Source organism: Oryza brachyantha, chromosome 7, assembly GCF_000231095.2.
Source record: "Oryza brachyantha chromosome 7, ObraRS2, whole genome shotgun sequence".
Classification (NCBI taxonomy): domain Eukaryota; kingdom Viridiplantae; phylum Streptophyta; class Magnoliopsida; order Poales; family Poaceae; genus Oryza; species Oryza brachyantha.
In genome coordinates, this window is record NC_023169.2 from 1502949 (window position 1) to 1522788 (window position 19840).

The 19840-nt window shown below is 43.1% G+C and overlaps 3 protein-coding genes across 3 annotated transcripts; all 3 read left to right on the top strand.

Moving 5' to 3' along the window:
- The first annotated feature begins 13130 nt into the window (after positions 1-13130).
- LOC107304648 lies at positions 13131-14705 on the top strand. Its single transcript, XM_015839594.2, has 3 exons — positions 13131-13329; positions 13992-14083; positions 14221-14705. Exons 1-3 carry the CDS (start codon positions 13240-13242, stop codon positions 14384-14386), a joined length of 348 nt encoding a protein of 115 aa, XP_015695080.1. The 5' UTR covers positions 13131-13239; the 3' UTR covers positions 14387-14705.
- Positions 14706-16036: 1331 nt separating this feature from the next.
- Positions 16037-17562, top strand: LOC102705826 (photosystem II 10 kDa polypeptide, chloroplastic-like). Its single transcript, XM_006657377.2, has 5 exons — positions 16037-16266; positions 16780-16838; positions 16912-16967; positions 17139-17191; positions 17300-17562. The coding sequence occupies exons 1-5, from the start codon at positions 16113-16115 to the stop codon at positions 17389-17391; spliced, it is 414 nt and encodes a 137-aa protein (XP_006657440.1). The 5' UTR covers positions 16037-16112; the 3' UTR covers positions 17392-17562.
- A 771-nt stretch (positions 17563-18333) lies between these two features.
- LOC102706112 (photosystem II 10 kDa polypeptide, chloroplastic-like) lies at positions 18334-19491 on the top strand. The gene is made up of 5 exons (XM_006657378.2): positions 18334-18534; positions 18764-18822; positions 18908-18963; positions 19069-19121; positions 19227-19491. The coding sequence occupies exons 1-5, from the start codon at positions 18378-18380 to the stop codon at positions 19319-19321; spliced, it is 420 nt and encodes a 139-aa protein (XP_006657441.1). The 5' UTR covers positions 18334-18377; the 3' UTR covers positions 19322-19491.
- Positions 19492-19840: the final 349 nt, after the last annotated feature.

A 19840-nucleotide genomic window follows, 5' to 3' on the forward strand; every position in this document is an offset into this window, starting at 1 on the left:
CTGACCTTCTGTCTGCGGATGATAAGTTGTACTAAAATTCAGTCGGGTTCCCAATTCCTCCTGCAACTTCTGCCAAAACTTCGAGGTAAACTGACTTCCTTGATCAGAAACAATCTTTTTAAGCACTCCATGTAGACACATGATCCTATCCAAATAAATCTTGGCTAGTTTCTTTCCTGAGTAGGTAGTGTGAACTGGTATAAAATGAGCGACCTTCGTCCACCGATCCACGTTTACCCAAATTGAGTCATGACCGGTAGCGGTCCTTGGTAAGCCGGTGATCAAGTCCATCCTGATTTCTTCCCACTTCCATTCTGGAATCTGAAGAGGCTGTAATAGTCCTGCTGGCCTTTGGTGTTCTGCCTTGACTCGTTGAGATACATCGCACAAGGCGACACATTCTGCAATTTCTCTCTTCATACTGACCCACCAAAACTTTTCTTTGAGGTCTTGGTACATCTTTGTACTCCCGGGGTGAATTGAATACAGAGTTTGATGGGCTTCTTGAAGTATCAACTACTTTAGCTCCTTGTTATCGGGTACACACAACCTGTTTCCCATCCAGATTGTCCCATGTTCATCTTCTGAAAAGTCTCGGGCTTTACCAACTCGCATATTCTTCTTCAGTGCTGCTATTTCTGGATCATTTGCTTGGGCCTGACGAACTTGATCCTCCAATGTTGGTTGCGCCTTTAGGGCTGCCACAAAACCTTGTTCGACTAAACCCAAATTTAGTCGTTCAAACTCCTGCTGCAGCTGCTCACAAACTTCCGTTGATACAACGACATTGCAGTAATTCTTTCGGCTCAAAGCATCTACAACCACATTTGCTTTACCCGGATGGTAATGAATACTTAGATCATAATCCTTGATCAATTCCAACCATCTTCGCCGACAGAGATTCATATCTGGCTATGTAAAGATATTCTTTAAACTCTTATGGTCCGTATACACTTCACATTCGTTACCAATTATGTAGTGTCGCCAGATTTTTAAGCATGCACAACGGCTGCTAGTTCCAAATCATGAGTCGGGTAGTTGCCCTCATGCGGTCTCAACTGACGAGAAGCATAAGCAACCACTCTTCCTTCTTGCATTAGCACACATCCAAGCCCTGATCTGGATGCATCACAGTAAACTTGGAAGTCTTTCGCCCGATCCGGCAAAATCACCATGGGTGCTGACACCAATCTTCGTTTGAGCTCTTCAAAAATGTTGGTGCACTCGATAGACCATGTGAATTTTTCTTCCTTTTTCAACAGCTGTGTCATTGGCTTGGCTATCTTCGAGAAATTCTCAATGAACCAGCGGTAATAGCCCGCAAGTCCTAAGAAACTTCTGATCTAGGAGACCGTCTTAGGCGGGGTCCACTTTGTTACTAACTCCACATTACTGGGATCCACTACTACTCCTTGAGCATTGATCACATGACCTAGGAACTTCACTTCGCGAAGCCAGAAATCACACTTGCTGAACTTGGCATACAACTGATGCTCTCTTAGTTTCTCAAGCACTATCCGCAAATGTTGCTCGTGCTCTTCTTTTGACTTGGAGTAGATAAAGATGTCATCAATGAAGACAACCACAAACTTGTCAAGGTACTCCATGAACACCTTATTCATGAGATTCATGAAGAATGCCGGAGCATTAGTAAGTCCAAACGACATTACTGTACATTCATACAAGCCGTAGCAAGTAGTGAATGTTGTCTTGGGAATATCTTCTTCCCGAATTCTCAACTGGTGATACCCTGATCTCAAATAAATCTTGGATAAAACTTTGGCTTCCTTCAACTGATCAAACAAATCATCAATCCTTGGCAGAGGATACTTATTCGTGAAGGTGACATTGTTCAAAGCACGATAGTCCACACACATCCTCTTGGTTTTATCCTTCTTCTCAACAAAAATAATCAGGGCACCCCAAGGCGAGGTACTCGATCGAATGTAACCTTTCTGAAGCTGTTCATCCACTTGCTTCTTCGCTTCTGCCATCTCATTAGCTGCCATTCTGTAGGGCCTCTTATAGATCGGCGCAGTTCCGGGTACCAAGTCGATATAGAACTCGATCTCTCTTTCTGGCCGCATTGTTGTGAGGTCATCTGGGAACACCTCCGGATACTCACAAACCACTGGTATGTCTTCCAACTTCTTCGAATCTTTGGCTGCTTCTGTTGGTTGCTCTGAGAGGCCTTCCTCTTCTTGTCCATCTGGAGATGCTGGTCCTCCTGACGGATGGCCTTGTCGACCAGCCTCTCAAAATCGACGTAGTTGCCCGAGAGCAACTGTTTCTTTAGCTCATCGTCTAAGCCTCCAAGGAATTTCTCTTACTTTTCGGCGTCAGTGCGGACATCCTCGGGGGCATATCGCGCTAGGCGATTAAACTCATGAAGGTACTCTGTCACCATCTTGGTACCTTGTTGCAAAGTGCGTAACTCACGCATCTTCTGTGTGACTATCCCATCAGGGATATGAGCCTTGCGGAAGTTGAGGCAGAACTCCGCCCAAGTGACTTCTGTGGTAGCGGTGCGGGTAGCCAAGAAGTTATCCCACCATGCAGAGGCGGGACCCATGAGTTGATGTGTAGCGAAGGAGACTTTCTCCTGGTCAGTGCACTGCAGTAGGTTGAGCTTCTTCTCAATGGCATGGAGCCAGTCATTTGCCTCCATAGGGTTGGTGGTGCTTGAGAAAGTCGAGGGACGGACACGGAGGAACTCCGGCAACTTTGACTGCACCGGGGGTGATCCATGCTATTGATTGTTCTGGTGCTGATTCACGAGCTGTTGTAGCACCTGTTGGTGTTGCTGTTGCTGTTGTTGTATCTGCTGCATCATCAAAGTGAGCATCTACGTCTGACTGGCAAGGATCTGAGCAAGGGACGGGTTCTCTGGTAGAGAAGGTGGAGGAGGTCCTTTGGTGCTAATGCGGTCAGTGTCGCGGTTGCGGTTGTGAGTGTTCACCATCTGCAGGAGCGGGGGGAATAGAAAGAGAAAGAAAAAAGAAACGGCTAAGCAAACAGGAGCTTTATTTAATTAATGAACTGTAATTGTCTTGCTTAAGAAACACACTTAAAACCCACACAACTCCTGGCGGTACAACCATAACCACACTACTGCTATGGTTCACCACTAGCCCCAAGCGAATCAAACCAAACACACCAAAAGTAACACACAACGACTAAAGGACGAAGCTAAAGGTGACGTCTAGTGCTCGGAAGGAGAGCAACGGTCGACGGCAGGAGACAGGTCTTCTTCTTCGTCTTCAGAGCGGCTCCTAGAGTTGTTGGGGAGGCCGTCTTCATCTTCACCAGAGGCGGACTCACTGTTGCTGGAGACGGTGATGGTCCCGTTGTGGTTTCTTGCAGCGTTGTTGGGAGAGGCGCTGTTCTCTGGTACTGGGGTTGGAGACATTGGCACCATCTGCATCAGTGGTCACGGTTCATCTGGGGCACCGGGGTAGGACTGAACTCTTGGGGCCCCGCGGGTTCACTTCCTTGCCGTGAGGCGAAGCCTTGCACCATCGGGCTCTGGAAGTCCTTTGAGCCTGGTGTTCTCCTTCTTCAAGCGGTCGATCTCGTCATGCAGTTGGACGATCTGCGTTAGCTTGGCATCATTCAGAGCCTTGGACGCTTCATGGAGGTCATGATGCATCTGGTCAAGGCCATGCAGCACGGTGCACATCCTACCGAAGGTAGGGTCTTGCTCACTCCGGGCAGACCAAAACTTGCTGACCATGGAATTGGGTCCACAATCAGGGTGATAACGGTAAGCCAAGTGACGAAATGTCAGGTCGTGCCTGGCCCTAAGCGTTGTCATCAGGCTGTAAGCACCCTCCTGGCAAGCGTCCTCATGCGAGCCTCTGGCTCCTTCTGCTTCATGTTAGGAAGGTAGCCGGGGATTCCGTGCAGCTCAAGTCTGACGCGGTGGGGGAACTCGCCTTCGCAGGCATGCTCATGCGAGCCTCTGGTTCCTTCTGCTTCCATGTTAGGAAGGTAGCCGGGGATTCCGTGCAGCTCCAGTCTGACGCGGTGGGGGAACTCGCCTTCGAGAGGGTGGATCGTGGTGTACTCAGGTTCGTATGGGTATCCTGTCGTCAAGGACACTCTTGCCAACTCTGCCACGAATCCAGTCATTCCAAGTCCACGGTGGAATAAGGGGTGATCAGCCATCTAAAGAACAACAAGGATTAAGAACCAACGGATGTAAAATTTTGTTTCAAGATAAATAAATCATAAAAGAAACAAAGCAAACAAAGTTTTACCCATAAATTTATTTACTCACGCTTTTCAACCAGAGAGATTTGACTTTTTAAATGACTCACACTTTTGAAAAGCACTAACACATTTTCAAAGCAACTCTAACTTTCAGAAACAATGTAGGAACATGAAAAGCAGAGGGCTCTTAGGGTTCCATTGGGTTGATCCTACGGTCAAAGGTGGCTCTGATACCAACTTGTCACGCCCAGAAATTCCTCACATGAATTTCTGAACATAATTGTATATTAAAATCCCTATCCAGGACCAGCCAGGATACACAAAGAGACAATGTTAATTACATAACCATCGTTCTTAGAAAACACTGAAAATAACACTTATTCTAACCAAAATGCATCGGAAAAGATAAGTAGACTAGCTCCAGCGGGTACGGCTCCATTCCATAGGCAGATCAGCTCAATCCTGCGAGTCACCTCCATCGGACTCAACTTCTAACTCTGAGGGAGAGAAATGAGCAAGGCTGAGTACAAACCACCATACTCAACAAGCAGCACGGAAAAGAGGGTAGTAAATGATGCATAAGGATCATCAAGGACAGGCTAGGTTTAGTTGCAGTAAAGCAGCATTTAAATGTATAACAGAGATTAAACTGAATAAAAATAATTAAGTAAATAAAGGAGTAAATAAATAACAGTTGTAAAATACCACAACACTGTCCAACGTTACACCACGTTACAGTAGTCCCAAGTGAAAGCCAGTTTACCCAGATTATTAATGGTTCAACTAATCACAGTGAAACTGGGAGTCCACCCGTGACCGTGGGCACGGCTATTCGAATAGATTATACTCTGATCAGAGGTGTACTACTGTACCCACAATACACGACTCCACTGCACTTAAACGTGCGCCGACATACCACCACGGCATACCGGAAAGGAGACCCTCCCTATTTAATCGCACCGCACTTCAGGTTTCACCCCCTCCTTTACACCAAGTCGGGCAGTCCCCTCTTGTGCCTTGGTTGATCCGGAAGCAGCAGAGTCTTTCGTTACACCACGATTTCCCGTCCATACTCCATCACGCCTACCCTTGCTTTGGTACGTCAAATAGTTCAAAGCCATGCTTCAAATCCCACCTTACCGATTTCGGCACGTGGTTAGCACTATATTACTTCCAGGGTTTCCCGTGAACCGGTCCTTAACTGCCATGGGTGCGACTCTCAAAACCATGCACCCACAACCCACCTTTATCAATATTTTAGTTAACGTTAGCCCGAACCGCGTAATGAATCATAATTACAGCTATTCAGAACTAGTAATGATTAAAATGTGATCTCATGAGCTACTTGTTCAAAGCACGGCTAAGCATTAACCTAGGCCTAACTCTACTCAAGTTACCCCTGGTTTACCATGAATAAAGTTGGATAAACAACAGCATAATAATAAGGATTAGCCGAAAAATAAATACAGGAAATACTTTAATTGAAACAATGCATATTTGAATAAATAAAGCGGGAAATTTGCAATAATATGTTCAATATGATCAAATATGAGTGCCACTTGCCTTGCTCTGGTCCTTGGGAAACTTTGGCGACAATCTCGAAATAAACCGGCGCTTCGGCGGGGTCCGAATCTAAGCGACAAAGCACAAAAATAAATAAAACAGGCACAAACTCTACTGAAACGGTAATAGATTCTTGACAATTTTATGAATTTAATGAAATTTGAATGGGCCTAAACGGAGACTAGACGAATTAGTTATGAATTTTAAGATTTTTCTGGGTTTTTTAGCTAATCACAAAAGTCCTAAATCAATTATCGCGCAATTAAGCAGGGTGCTGACGTCAGCGCGCAATTAAGCGGGGTGCTGACGTCAGCGGAGAGAGGAGGCACGCCAACAGGTAGGGGCCACCTGTCGGTGAGGGAGAGAGGGGAAGGGGGCTGACAGAAGAGGTCCACGAGCAGTGAGAGAGAGGGGTGAGAGAGAGGAAAGGGTGGTGTCCGGCTGACGCGCGGGGCCCGCGTGACAGAGAGAGGGGAAGAGGAGTGAGAGGCCGACGGGTGGGGCCCGTCGGTCAGAGAGAGAGCAGGGGAGCGGGAGGGAGATGCTCGGCCGGCGGTGCACGGCGGCGGCGGCCGGCGGCGCACGAGCCGGCGGCGATGACCGAAGGGGAAGGATGAGGAGGGAGAGGGGAGTGGGGACGCTCACCGGCGGAGGCGAAAGCGACGAAGGGTCGGCAACATCAAGGCGGCAGTGGTGACGCGGATGGGCGGCGGCTTGCTGCGTGCGGTAGCGAGATCGGCCAACGGCAGCGAGACGACGGGGCACGGCGGTGGCTTGGGACGTGCGAAAAAGGGTGGCGACGGCGCGCAAACGAGGGGGTTTTATGGGGGAGGAACGCCGGCTAGGGCTGGCGGCCGTTAGGGAAGACCGAGTTGGCGACGTGTCGGATTTAGAGGCGGCGTTTGCGGCGGAGGAGTTGGAGTTGGCGGCGACACGGCACGGGCTCGGTCCGGCCGGGCAGGGAGGCGAGGCGGACCTCGCGCGGCGCGGGCACGCTGGGCCGAGCGGCTGGAGGCCCAGGCGGGAAGGGGCGCGCGGGGAGAGGAAGGGAGGAAGCGGGCCGGCCCAGGAAGGAGGGGAGGAAAAAGAAAGAAAGGAAAAAGAAGGGGGGCAAATTGGACTTCAGCCCAATTTGGGAAGGAAGGGAAAAAGAAAGAAAAAGGAGGGAAAAAGGAAAGCCCCACTTTTGCCGAATTTTAGATTAAATTTTTGGGAAAAATTTTATACTCTGTAATTTGAGTTTAAATCCAGTTAATCAATTCACGAACTTCAATTTAATTAAATTAATTCTTTTTATAGGGATTTTTTCTGAGTTAATTAAACCAATTATTATTTACGAATTTCTCTTACGAATTAGGCTTAGGATTAAACTCCGGGCGTGACATGTCGTTGGTACCTAGACATCTCTTTAAGCTGCTGCTCGGCCTATAGCCGAACCCAGGCTGGACCATATTGACGAGGAACGGATGCCCGTCAATCTTCATCGGTTTCTTGGTCTCCTCGAACTTGATGCGACCTTGTTCGACCGCCGCTTGGATTTGCCGCCGGAAGATCTGGCAATCGTTCATGTTGTGGGAGACAGAGTTGTGCCATTTGCAATACTTCTTCTTTTTAAGCTCTTCAGCCGATGGTATGATATGTCCCGCCGGCAACTGGATGTGTTTCTCTTGCAGTAGGAGGTCGAAGATTTTGTCGGCCTTGTTGACGTCGAAGTCAAATTTCCCTGTCTCCTTTGTGCCCTTGACCCAGGGGTAATTCACCGGCTTCTTGTTCCTAGTCCACTCCGCCAATCCTATGTCGGATTCATCAACATCAGAGTCCGACGATTCCTCGGCTAGGTATGCGACGCAGCGTTGGAATTTATCTTTCCTGGTCTCATGGTATCGGATCTCATGGGCCGATACTTTCTGCACAAGGTGAGCTAAACTCTCGAATTCTTGTGCCGAGAATTTTTCTCTGATCTAGCCGAGCAAGCCCTAGAATGCCAGTTTAGCCGATAGCATCGACTTCTCACGTTGCGAAACCTTTGGACATAATCGTGGACCGACTCGTCCATTTTTTGCCCGAGTATGGTGAGATCAGTCAATGTCATCTCATGTACACCCGCAAAGAAGTATTTGTGGAACTGTTTTTTCAAGATCAGCCTAGTTCCTGACTGAACTTGGCGGTAGAGACGAGAACCAAGGGAAGGCTGACCCAGACAGCGAGAGTAGGAAGAAGCGCACTTTCAGTGCATCTTCAGCCGATGCTTCGCCACACTGCGCTAGGTATCGGCTGACATGCTCAATGGTCGACGTGCCGTCCTGTCCCGAGAATTTGGAGAAATCCGATACCCTATACCGGTGAGGTAACGGCACCCTCTCAAACCACTCCGGGTATGGGCGCCGATACATGGTCGTCTATTCCTTCGGCCTTAGGCCGAAGCGTTCTTGCATTACTTCTGCTATGTGGTCCGTCCAATCCTCATCTCTGAACTGGCCTCTGGGCGCTGGGTCAGGTTAACGGAACTGATTCTCATAGATCGGCTCCGGCCAATGTGGCCATGCTGGGGGTGGCTGGTATTGCTGGTTATCCCGATAGTACGGATCGGCGTGCCAATCGTTCCTTGGTGGAGTCCACTCCTAGTAAGGTTGCCTCGGCCTTTCTAGGATCTCTTCCAAGTGCACGCGGGGATGTTGCGGCATCGGCTCTTCCTCTCTCGGATCTCTTTCATCCCTGTACTGCTGATACTTAGGCCTTTCCCCATCTGGGAAGTATCTAGGCCCCCTCTGGTGTGACTCTCCATCCGGAGCCCCATCGGCCACCTGTTAGATAAGCCCTGACAAGGTGTTTACCAGCACCCCCGACTGATTGATGAGTGCATGGTGCACTGCCGAATCTACCATGTCCTGTAGGTTCGGCTAGTTTCCAAGGAGAGGATCAGTACCTTTTCCTGCGTCACCCCATTTTCCTTGCTCTGAACTCGGCGTCGGAAGCCGAGCTTTCTGCACCGGGCCGCTCCAAGTCATGCTAAAGGACTCGAGGCATAGCTTCTTGAACTTGTCCATCGGGCGTTGCACCAGGGCCCGTTGTTCATCGGAGAGGCTCTCCCAGGTGATAGGAACAACGTTCTCCGCGCTGACTTCCTTCGCGGCAATTGCTGTTGTCTTGTCTTGACATGCGCTTGACTAACCTGAGCTGGGTTCATGACACGGGTCCCACTGGGCGTGCCAAAATGTGTTGACGCTAAAAATAACAATCAACGGTCACACATGTAGGCCTAGGAATCAATCTTAGACCATTCCAGTGCAGGACCTAATTCTTACAAATACTAGGTGTGCCAGTCAGTTTGACCCTGCAACTCACAAGATATGACATAGGAAAATAGTTAACCCCAAAATTGCTATCGGCCGGACAGCCGATACCGTTTCAGGACCCTAGCCGATAGACTGATCGATCGGCTTTATAGGAATTTCATCGTTACAATTGTAAATATGCCCAATCGGCTTAACCGCGAGTAAGATAAATACTGAATAGCTCAATCAACCAATTAATCTTAAGAGATCGGACCAAACCGAGACCGTCTTGAGATTAATCGGTCGATCGGACCATTACAGAAATTATCACACATAGGATTTTCAGCTGATACGAGACCATGGATGGAATTAAATGTAAACTGGAATGCTACGCTAATTATTAACGTGAAACAATAGCAACCAACGATGTGCATATTTATGCCAGACCTAGAAGATCAAATCTAACCGAAACAGTACAGATCTAGGTACAATCATGCATGAGATTAGCAGGATATTATAACATGCAAATAATAAGATAGCAAACCAGCGTAATTCATCAATTAATCTATTAAAAGCAGTCGATTGAACAGGTTTCTATGAACAGATCATTCTGAACATACATAGATCAGATTTAACCGAGACAGTATGTAGCTTCGCATGATACAACCATAGAAACATGTAGATCGATGAGTTTAACCAGCCAATCAGTGAATTACTAGAGATAATGCTGGCTAAAACTCCAGCGATAAGCCCTTGCAAGCCCCTAATCCAATCTGGTAAAACGAACCTAGCGGACCTGATTGATCGGACCGAACCGAGACAGAATCAAATCAGCAAGACTCGTGTGAGCAGATTAGATAGAAAAGCCTACGACGACTTGATTGAGAACCGCCATTACCTTAAGCTAAAGCAGAATAAAATAATGACAGAACCCAACCCGCCGATCAACTAAGCAGAAGATCGGACTTAACCGAGACAGTTCTGTCTTAATTGATCAACGGCTTTTGACGAAGTAGAACTTACATTGCGAAACTGACGAACCCCGCGCCAAAAGCTCAAGCAAGTCGAAGATTTGAGGCGATGCGCCAAGCTGGATTGATCTAGAGATAATTTACAAGGACCCGGGCACTTCTGTTTATAGCCCCAGGAAATAACTAACCTAACCGGATAAGAATCCGCTGCTAACTAACTTTACCTTGTCCGGACTCTAATTAAATAACAGAATCCTAAACAAACTTCAGGATAAATCTAATTAATTTACATGGACTCACAGTTAAACACCGAACCTATCTCCAACTTCCGGGCTCAATCGGACTCCCATCCTTGTCCAATTTGGACTCTATCGGCTGCAATCCCTTTGCATCCAGCTTCCCGTCTCCAGCCGATTCAGGCCTTCTTATCTGATTCGATCTTTCACCATCACCATGTTTCAATCACTAACGACTATTTGCAAAAATTTATCGTTAACAGCATTTAACCCTGCTAAGAACCACCAATGTGAATGTCCATACATCAAATTACCATGACAACACTAATGAGGTTAAATGGTTTGGCAACTCTATGCATTGAGAATAAGTTACCAGATGATACTGGTATTAATCTCATTATTGACCACTTCGCATCGAGAAATATTCGGAGAAATTTTTAAGATAATATGGTGCAAATTTTCTTATATATGTATTACTTTTAGATCGTAATTTAAGTGTTTAACTGTATTGCATACTGAATAATATTTTTTTGTATGTATATGTGTGTTGATTATAATTTTAGCTAGTATATTAAGGCCCCTCAAATTTATTCTTGCACCGGGCCCAAAAAAAAGGTCAGGACCGGTATTATAATTTGTCTACCATAACATGTGGCAAGAACCAGTTCTGATCTGATTAGAAAAGATAAAAGAAATATGATTAGATCTGAGTTAGAATATCGATCATCTAGTGATCAATAACGAGAAGAAAAATCAAAGAAATCGGATGCGCCATAATCCATCTATGAGATAGATGAATCTTTAGCTCATGAAATCATGTCGGCACGACAGCACACAACCGATTATTTCATGTTCAATTGATGACATTCATGCTGGAGCCGCTGTCTATTGGCCCATAAGAAGCAAGCATGTTCGGCTGATCGGCTCGCCAAGCGTGGGCACGCGAGGCTGAATAGTCCCATCTAGGCATCACCCATGGCCCATGGCTTGTATTGTTAAGCCCGTTGCTAGTATATATGTACTTGCAAATCACAACATAACTAAGAGAGGATAAAACGTGTTTCCATCTTGAAATTATTAGGCATGCATGCTTGTAAGGGCATATACAACCGTGTTTATTAGCTGAATCTCTTAAATACCACGTATGTAAATTTGCTGACATGAGGAAAGAGAGAGCAAAGAAGAGAAAAAATAGTTGTTATGCATGACAATAGTTTAGAGTCGACTCTTAGCATTATTTAAGAAAATTTTGTTGCATGGTAGATTAAAAGAAAGTGGATAATAAAAATAATTTATTGTATTCTAACTCTACCTTTGTAGGTGCGCTTATAAAATAAGTTAACGCTGTAACTGTGGACGAGGTAATCTAGAGTCAATATTGGCTTTACCTTTGGTCATGCTCGAAGATGATCGAATCTCCCAACTAATGCCCTCAATTAATGAATAAATCATGCATATAAAATGTATGTATAATGTACAAAGAGCAAAAGTTATACACCATATTCAACACTTCGTCGTAGCAGAGAGAGGTAAAGCAATCCGGGTTATTTTGTGTTATAAACCTTCAATACTTCGTCGTACCAGAGAGGTAAAACTATCCCGGTTATTTTGTGTTATACACCATATTTAATACTTCGTCCGTCGTCGTAGCAAAGAGGTAAATATATCCCGATTATTTTGTGCTATACAACGTATTCAATACATCATCGTAGCAGAGAGATGTCAAGCTATCCGGTTATTTTGGTTGCTTGAATCGGCAAAGGAAACAAACACGTTGCCAGATCCAAAATCGCTATCGAAAGCCGCTGTTGAAAGAGAGAGAGAGAAAGAAATCAGAAACGCGCTAACTCCATTGGGCCACGGAAACAAGTAGACACAGCTTTTATATAATATAGCAAAATGCTTGCGCGTTGAAATGGAAGAAATCTAAACTTAATTCATAATTTTAACATCAATTTAAAAAATAATAAAAGTGGTCATTACTAAGCGGAGAATTTCGCACGCTCCTTCGTGGACAAAAAGGTGGCTCCGCGAACTAAGACAATCAACTCGGATGAGTCGGATAGGCTGAATCGATCTAGACTAAACTAACCGAATGAGCTAAGTTCAATTAAATACATTGTTTTTTAATTGTCCATGTAAAAAACTCGATACTTTTATACAATAGATAAGTTGAGAAGCTTCTTTAAAAAATTGTAACATTTTTTAGCATTTTTTCAGAATAGTTTGACTTTAGTATTGTACTGTGAAATTTAAAAACTCGTAAAACTTAAAATAAGCGAAAGAGAATAATTTACGAATAAAACTTTATATATGTGTTTCTTGCAATCTGAAAACCAAGACAAGAAAGTAAACTATGATGAAAAATCTCAAAATCACTTTAAGGGGTTGTTTAGTTCAAAACATTTTCACCCAAAAACATCACATTAAATCTTTGAACACCTAAATAGAGTATTAAACACAGAGAAATCGTGAGACGAATCTTTTGAGCCTAATTAGTACGTGATTAGACATAAGTGCTACAGTAACCCACATGCGCTAATGATGGATTAATTAGGCTCAAAAGATTCGTCTCGCGATTTCCGTGCCAGCCGTAAAATTCGTTTTTTCATTCGTGTCCGAAAACCCCTTCCGACATCTGATCAAACGTCTGATGTGACATACAAAAATTTTCATTTCACCAACTAAACACCCCATAAATTTAATGTTAAAGATTTGAATTTTCGCTTATAAACATGCAGAAACCAATAAAATGGCTGTGAAAAACTATAGTACGATACGGTAAAAAACAGTGCGAAAGACTATCCCCGGAAAAGAGCGCGTCAATGCTTTTCTTGTCGCCGTCTCCGACCTGGAGTTGCATTGTGCGCTGGGAGAACGGATCCCCCCGTGAAGCGGCTCGAATCAAAAGCGACCAAACGCGCCGAGAAAGACTCCGCCGAGAACAGAGCAAACCCTAGCCGCCGATGCCGACCGGCCGCCATGGCAATGCGCGCTCTGGTCTCCAAGCTGAGGACCCCGGTGGCCGCTTCTTCCCGCCGGTCGTTTCGCTCCTTCTCCACCGCCTCTCAGGTGAGGTTCCCCTCCTCGATCTCTTGATAATCAATCGATCTAGCTTGTTGCCTTACCTGATGCAATTGATGTACAGGTGCTTATTTCTCATGTGCGATGCCATGATAGTTGTACAATTGTTTTCCCGGTTCACATCTCCAGTTAGGGTTCAGTCACCTTTGGCTGGCTCCTTGATTTCGATACTTAATTTCTTTCCTGCTAAATACCATATGTCTGCCTGTGTTTTTTTTGGTTGAGCCAACACAATGAACCTCCTTTTTTTTCCCTTTAAGATGACCAAATTATTGATCCGTTTTTTTTTTCTCATGTAAGATGAACAAACTATTGATATGTTTTTTTTTTTGCTCCTTTAAGATGATGAACAAATCGATCTGTTTGGCATCATTATTATGAACTACCCGTAACTAATATTAGAAGCCCCTTCCTTTTCGATACTACATACTAGCCTTGTGCTCATGATACTGATACTCCTGCGACGGCTGATTTCTTCAGCTCATGATCTATGATAGATCAAACCGTTGCTTCAACTTAACGTTCGATGCACCACTTACCACTGCACATATACAATGTTGTTACTCGTAGCGGTTTATTAATTATCAGTATTACTTGATTTGTGCTTGGCATTATCTGATTTTTCTCTTCAATCATATATGCAATTTTAGGGTCAGCCTGACTCCGCCGCTCTGAGAGAAACTTTCCTTGAAGAACATAGATGCGTCTGTGCCATGAGAGACGCTATAATTGAAAAGCATAGGTACTGCACAGATTCACGGTTCTATTCCGGCATTAATCAGAATCAATTTTCCCCTTTTAATTTGCCCAACATAATAATGTTTAGCTCTATAACTTGTGACTCATGGCTTCTCTTTTGATTTCCCCTCTCCCTCTCAGGCTCGCCTACGAACGCATCATTGCACGTCACAGGAGGCGTTGCATATATATAGCATTGGGTTATTGCATTTTCGCCTACCTCTCGTTCAAAACTATAACCTACCTTCACCCTGCACCGCTGCGCGAGCATCGTTCCCGCAAGCATCGTTCCCACAAGATGGAGTAAGCTAAGGGGAGCAGCAAGCAAGCTTTTCCTTGTCTATGCCTGTGTGCCTACTTGTGTTATGTAATAGCACTCAGATTGTGCCAATCTATTGCTTACTATCTGCTACTCCTTTGTAATCAGGACCAAACCAAGTGTCGTACCCTTATCTCTGTCTATTCGGGTTATGGAGTAAAAACTAGCGCTTTCAACTGATTTTGGTATTGCACTGCCGTCTGGATGTCTGATGTTTCTATTCGTCAGATATATGCTATACTGTATGATCGATAAGCTAGCTAGGCAGCAATGCAACTATCCGTACTCTTGCTGCTACCGGCAATGCGGCTGAAGAGAGCTTAATGCAATTTCTTAACCATGAAATTATATTCTTATTAGCTTTCCGATCACTTGACTGTGTTGTGTTGTTTTGGTGATGAAAGATGAAAAATCATCTGATTGGGATGTGTGATACTTATTTAATGGTATAAACGATGTAATTAACTACTAAAAGTTGAAATAAAAATCTACTTTACAATTGTGAGATAATTAACTTTTTTTTATAGAAATCATCATTTGGAAAGTGTGTGCATAAAAGCCAAAGAAAAACCAGATAAAAGAACGCAGCCCATATCGTTGGATCTTCTTATACGAACAATCTGGACCGTTCAAGCTAGGGTTTTGGAAGTGGCTTAAATGCATGGCTCTTTGGATTGACGGTTTTATACAGGAAAAATAGCAAGACATACAGAATTCAAAAGGAAATTTAATCATGTACTTTTAAGGGGAATTGAATCGTATTCTTTTAAAAAAAACAACAATGTTACATCAGTACATCATTATTAGGCGTATTTTTCCTAACATATGGATTAAGCACAGTAGTTAAAAGACGAGTCACCCATGGTGTCAAATCGCTGATCTACGTTTTACTACATCAGACTAGTATCTTTCTCTCTCTTCCATACAAAGCGGAGCTACGCCTATGCATGCATGCACACGAGTAAAAGAATACGCAAAATCTGCACAAAATTAACTTAAAACAGAAATCGGTGTAGTTTTTTTCTAGAAAAAAAAAAGGAGTTTGGTGAAAGAAATTTTAGATCGAATAGGTTACACAGGGAGAGAACTAAATACTGTAGGTGGAATGATCAGGTTAGGTAAGTCCATTTGTTGTGGTATATTATTATTGGGAGTAAAAACATACCAACTTGTTAGGTAAAGTGATATTTTCGTATCTGCACAATAATCAGTTCATACAATGATCTATATCAACAAAAAAAACAAAACAGCATCATTCATCCTTTACCACGCAAATCTGTAACTTGAACTGCAGACATCAATACTGTTTACAGATCAGGTTACCCTGTTAGAGATAAGATCTTCACCCAACTCACTCTGATCAGGATTGACTATTGAAGGGACACCTGAAATTTCTCGACCATGAAAATAGTTAAGCATGGGGAGAAACTCTCAGGATTATCCATCTATCAACCAACTAGATGCTTGCTTCAGATTTCATCGGTACATCATCCCTAATCAGACAAGGTTTGGTCACGTGATGATGGCCCCATGACACAGCATTATAGCCACTGTCCAACTGACAATTGACTTAACAAATCGTAGTCACTCACTGTCAGCTACCGAAAGCCTCCCTGTATTTAAGCCATGCATCTCCTATGATGAGTTATCGAAGAGATCATTTGCATTAATTTCAGAAAGAGTGAGTGAGTGAGTGAGTGTTGTTACTGAACAGATGGCAGCTTCTGTCATGGCATCTCTGGCTCTGAAACCATCCACATCTCCATTGCTAGAAAGGTCGAGGCTCCGAGGCGCAAGGACAGTGGCAAGACCATCCTTGATCATACTGGCCAAGAAAGCAAAGAAGATTCAGACTTCCCAGCCCTATGGTCAGTACATGCTGTAAATTTCAGAGTTAATCTTAATACATAGCAACTGCCTTAAACATGAAATGGAATATGGGTTTCTCGGTTTCATGAATGGGTACAAATGAGTGTGTCCATGTATCTTCTTTTGCATGCAAAGGTGAGTAGGCGACAAAACAATTGGTGGTGAATAGAATTATGATTGTCCCATTCAGTTAACTGTCTAGTTGTGTAAATCTGCGCTGTAAATAACAAAAAGTCACAAGTCAGCGGAAGGCATATTAGGAAAGTAATTTACTGCAATTCTTTACAAAAAAGGATGACGTGCTTCTCATTTCGTAAGGTATATTATGCCATCAGTGCTACTTTTCCATGGCATCTCTGTCAACATAGCAAGTAAAACAAACATGGCCAATACTTAAATTTATGGGAAGACTGTGTTCTTTGGACATTAATTTATGCTTTATCTTGTTCACAATAAGTAGTTCTGTCTATTAGTTTACCTTCTCACAGATTTATGGTATGTCACTCCTCTAGGGCCTGCTGGGGGAGTGGTGTTTAAGGAAGGGGTTGATGCATCTGGAAGGGTAGCCAAGGTCAGTAATAAGCTCAAACAAGCATACCTGGCAAAATTGTCATTGTTCACCAATATTTTTCCAATTTAATCAGGGAAAGGGTCTTTACCAGTTTGCCAACAAGTATGGAGCAAATGTTGATGGATACAGGTAAATCTTACCAATCCAATGAAGAACAAACCTATTAATTCACAGATCTAGATGAGTGATGAAAATAGAAATACCTAACTAGTATCTATAAGAACAATGAACCACAAAACAACATATCATCCATAGCTATGAACATCCATGACATATTTCTTGGTTCTTACTGTATTACAGCCCAATATATACCCCAGAAGAATGGTCTTCAACTGGTGATGTCTATGTTGGAGGTAAGCATATCCAACCAGACATCTCGAAACAAGAATGTTAACATTGCACATTTCTTATTTGAATTTCTCAGAAGATGTTTATTGTATCACAAATTGTGTACTTACCAGGAAAGGCAGGTTTGCTTCTCTGGGCAATCACTCTAGCTGCACTTCTAGTCGGCGGCGCAATTCTTGTCTACAACACTAGTGCACTGGCTTAGCAGGTGCAGCAGATCAATCTGTGTGTCCATCCATGTATAATTGTATATAATCTACATTAGCACTGTAACCAAGTTATGTATCTGGACTGGACTTGACTGCCAGTGTTGCTAATTAATAAGACTGAGCAATGTTCTAAGCTCATGAATCATGCAACTATGTTTTGCTGAGCATCGTAATGTTGTTAAGCTCTAGTACCAAATACTTAAAGTTCTACGGATCTGGCACCTGTTGGACTGTAAGAGTTCAATCAGTTGAACAGCCTATTCTGAAAATAAAATGGAAAAGAGAGTTCAGGTAACATATGTCTTAGTAAAGTATTTCCCGATTCAATAACACCTTAAATGATAAATGTTCTTTCAGATAACAAGAATGCTATCCAGGATATCCACAAAAATTATGGCTATCTATGATGCCTGCCTTGAGAATCTCAATTTTCCATCATAAAAAAAGATGACTTGCTCTTTAAATCTTAATCCTCTTCTTAAATAAGATGATCTAGGTGAGAGTCTGCTTAATTTACAGCGATTCAGAATTTAATCCTTACATGCAAAAGCTTACAGAAAACTAATAGATATTCTTTCAGGCAGAACTGAAAATGATTTTCAGAACTTAAACTTGGTGAAATTGAGTCATGAAGGACGAACGGAATTTCTTAATAAAGGGAACAAGAAGGCACTTAGTGAAATTGACTCACAAAGAACAAAGAAAATTTCACAAGAAAAATCTCAGTATTATCCACTCAGCGCTAGATGTTTCCTTCAAACTCTATCATCTTCAGTTGGTCATGTGAAGGACAGCGATTGATCTCATACTAGTGGTCCATGAGTCTATTGTGCCACACAGGACCTAACACTCGTCAAACAGAGCCTAGTCACTTGCTGCTACTTCTAGCTTCCCTTCGTATATTTAAAGCAAGACTTTTACACAATTTGGCCAAGAAAAGAGACTGACAGCAAATTGGAGAGTAAGGGATAGCATCATACACATGGCAGCTTCTGTCATGGCCTCTTTTGCTCTGCAACCATCTCCATCTCCATTTTTCGAACAGATACAAGTCCGGGCCATCCGACCATCATCAAGTCGATCATCGCTCAGAGTAATGGCCAAAAAAGCAAAGAAAATCCAGACTTCTCAGCCTTTCGGTTAGTGCATGCTACACAATCTATCACTGCAAACTAGAGAAATTCAGCTTCAGTAACTAGCATGGTATTATTAACTGAATTGACCTTTGTTTCGTGCATGCGCAAGCACACCATTCTCTTCAGTGACTCAAATTATTTCAGAGAAATCAGAAAACTAGTACTGATCTAATGGATAACGCTATCAATAGCACTATCCTTATATATGAACATATGCAATGTTAACATGTAGGACCTGGAGGAGGATTGAACCTGAAGGATGGTGTCGACGCGTCTGGAAGACCAATCAAGGTAAGAGACGAGGTGAAAATAAAATTAGAGAAAATCAGCAACAGTAACATTTGCTCAATCATTGTAATTTTTCCATTGTAATCAGGGGAAAGGGGTGTACCAGTTTGCCAGCAAGTACGGAGCAAATGTTGACGGGTACAGGTAAAAAACAGTCATCCCAAATAGAAGAATAACTGTCATAGCATTCATAAGTCACCTATTGCCTCCAATTTCATAATGGATATCTGCTGCATTCATTCATTGTAGTCCAATATATAATCCAGAGGAATGGTCTCCAAGAGGTGATGTTTATACTGGAGGTAAGAACATACAAACATCCAAAAAGGCCAAACTTTTTAGTGCTCATTGCTACTTTATAAATATCAGATAAAGCACATATAACTTTCATCCATTGATTTATGCAGGAAAGACAGGATTGTTGCTTTGGGCAGTCACTCTTGCTGGTATTCTGCTGGCTGGTGCTCTTCTTGTCTACAATACTAGTGCCTTGGCTTCTTGAAGCCTGTTTTGCAGCAAACCAACTAATGTAGTACCATGCAAGTTCACTTATTCTAGAATGGATCCGAGCCAGCTATGCAAATAGAATTAACTACTTTGAGTGAAAAAAATTATATAAATAAGTAATGTTCTTATTGTTGTGCAATGTGGTAGAAGCTCAGTAAGCAGGGTGAACCTACGAATACAATTAAAGTGGTGTTGCATGGGGTTCACAAAAGATAGCTGAAAAAATATATGACACAAACAAGACTCCACATATTTCATATTATAAGTCACTTTGGTTTTATCCTAAGTCAAACATCTTCATTTTTAACCAAGCTTATAGAAAAATGTACTAATATCGGCAACACCAAACTAGTTTTATTAAATCCATCATTGAATATATTTTTATAGTATATTTATTTTGTATCGAAAATATTGTTATGTTTTTATACAAACTTGATCAAACTTAAAAGATGTTTGACTTCGAACAGACTCAAAGTGACTTATAATATAAAATGGTGAGAGTAGCAAAAAAATG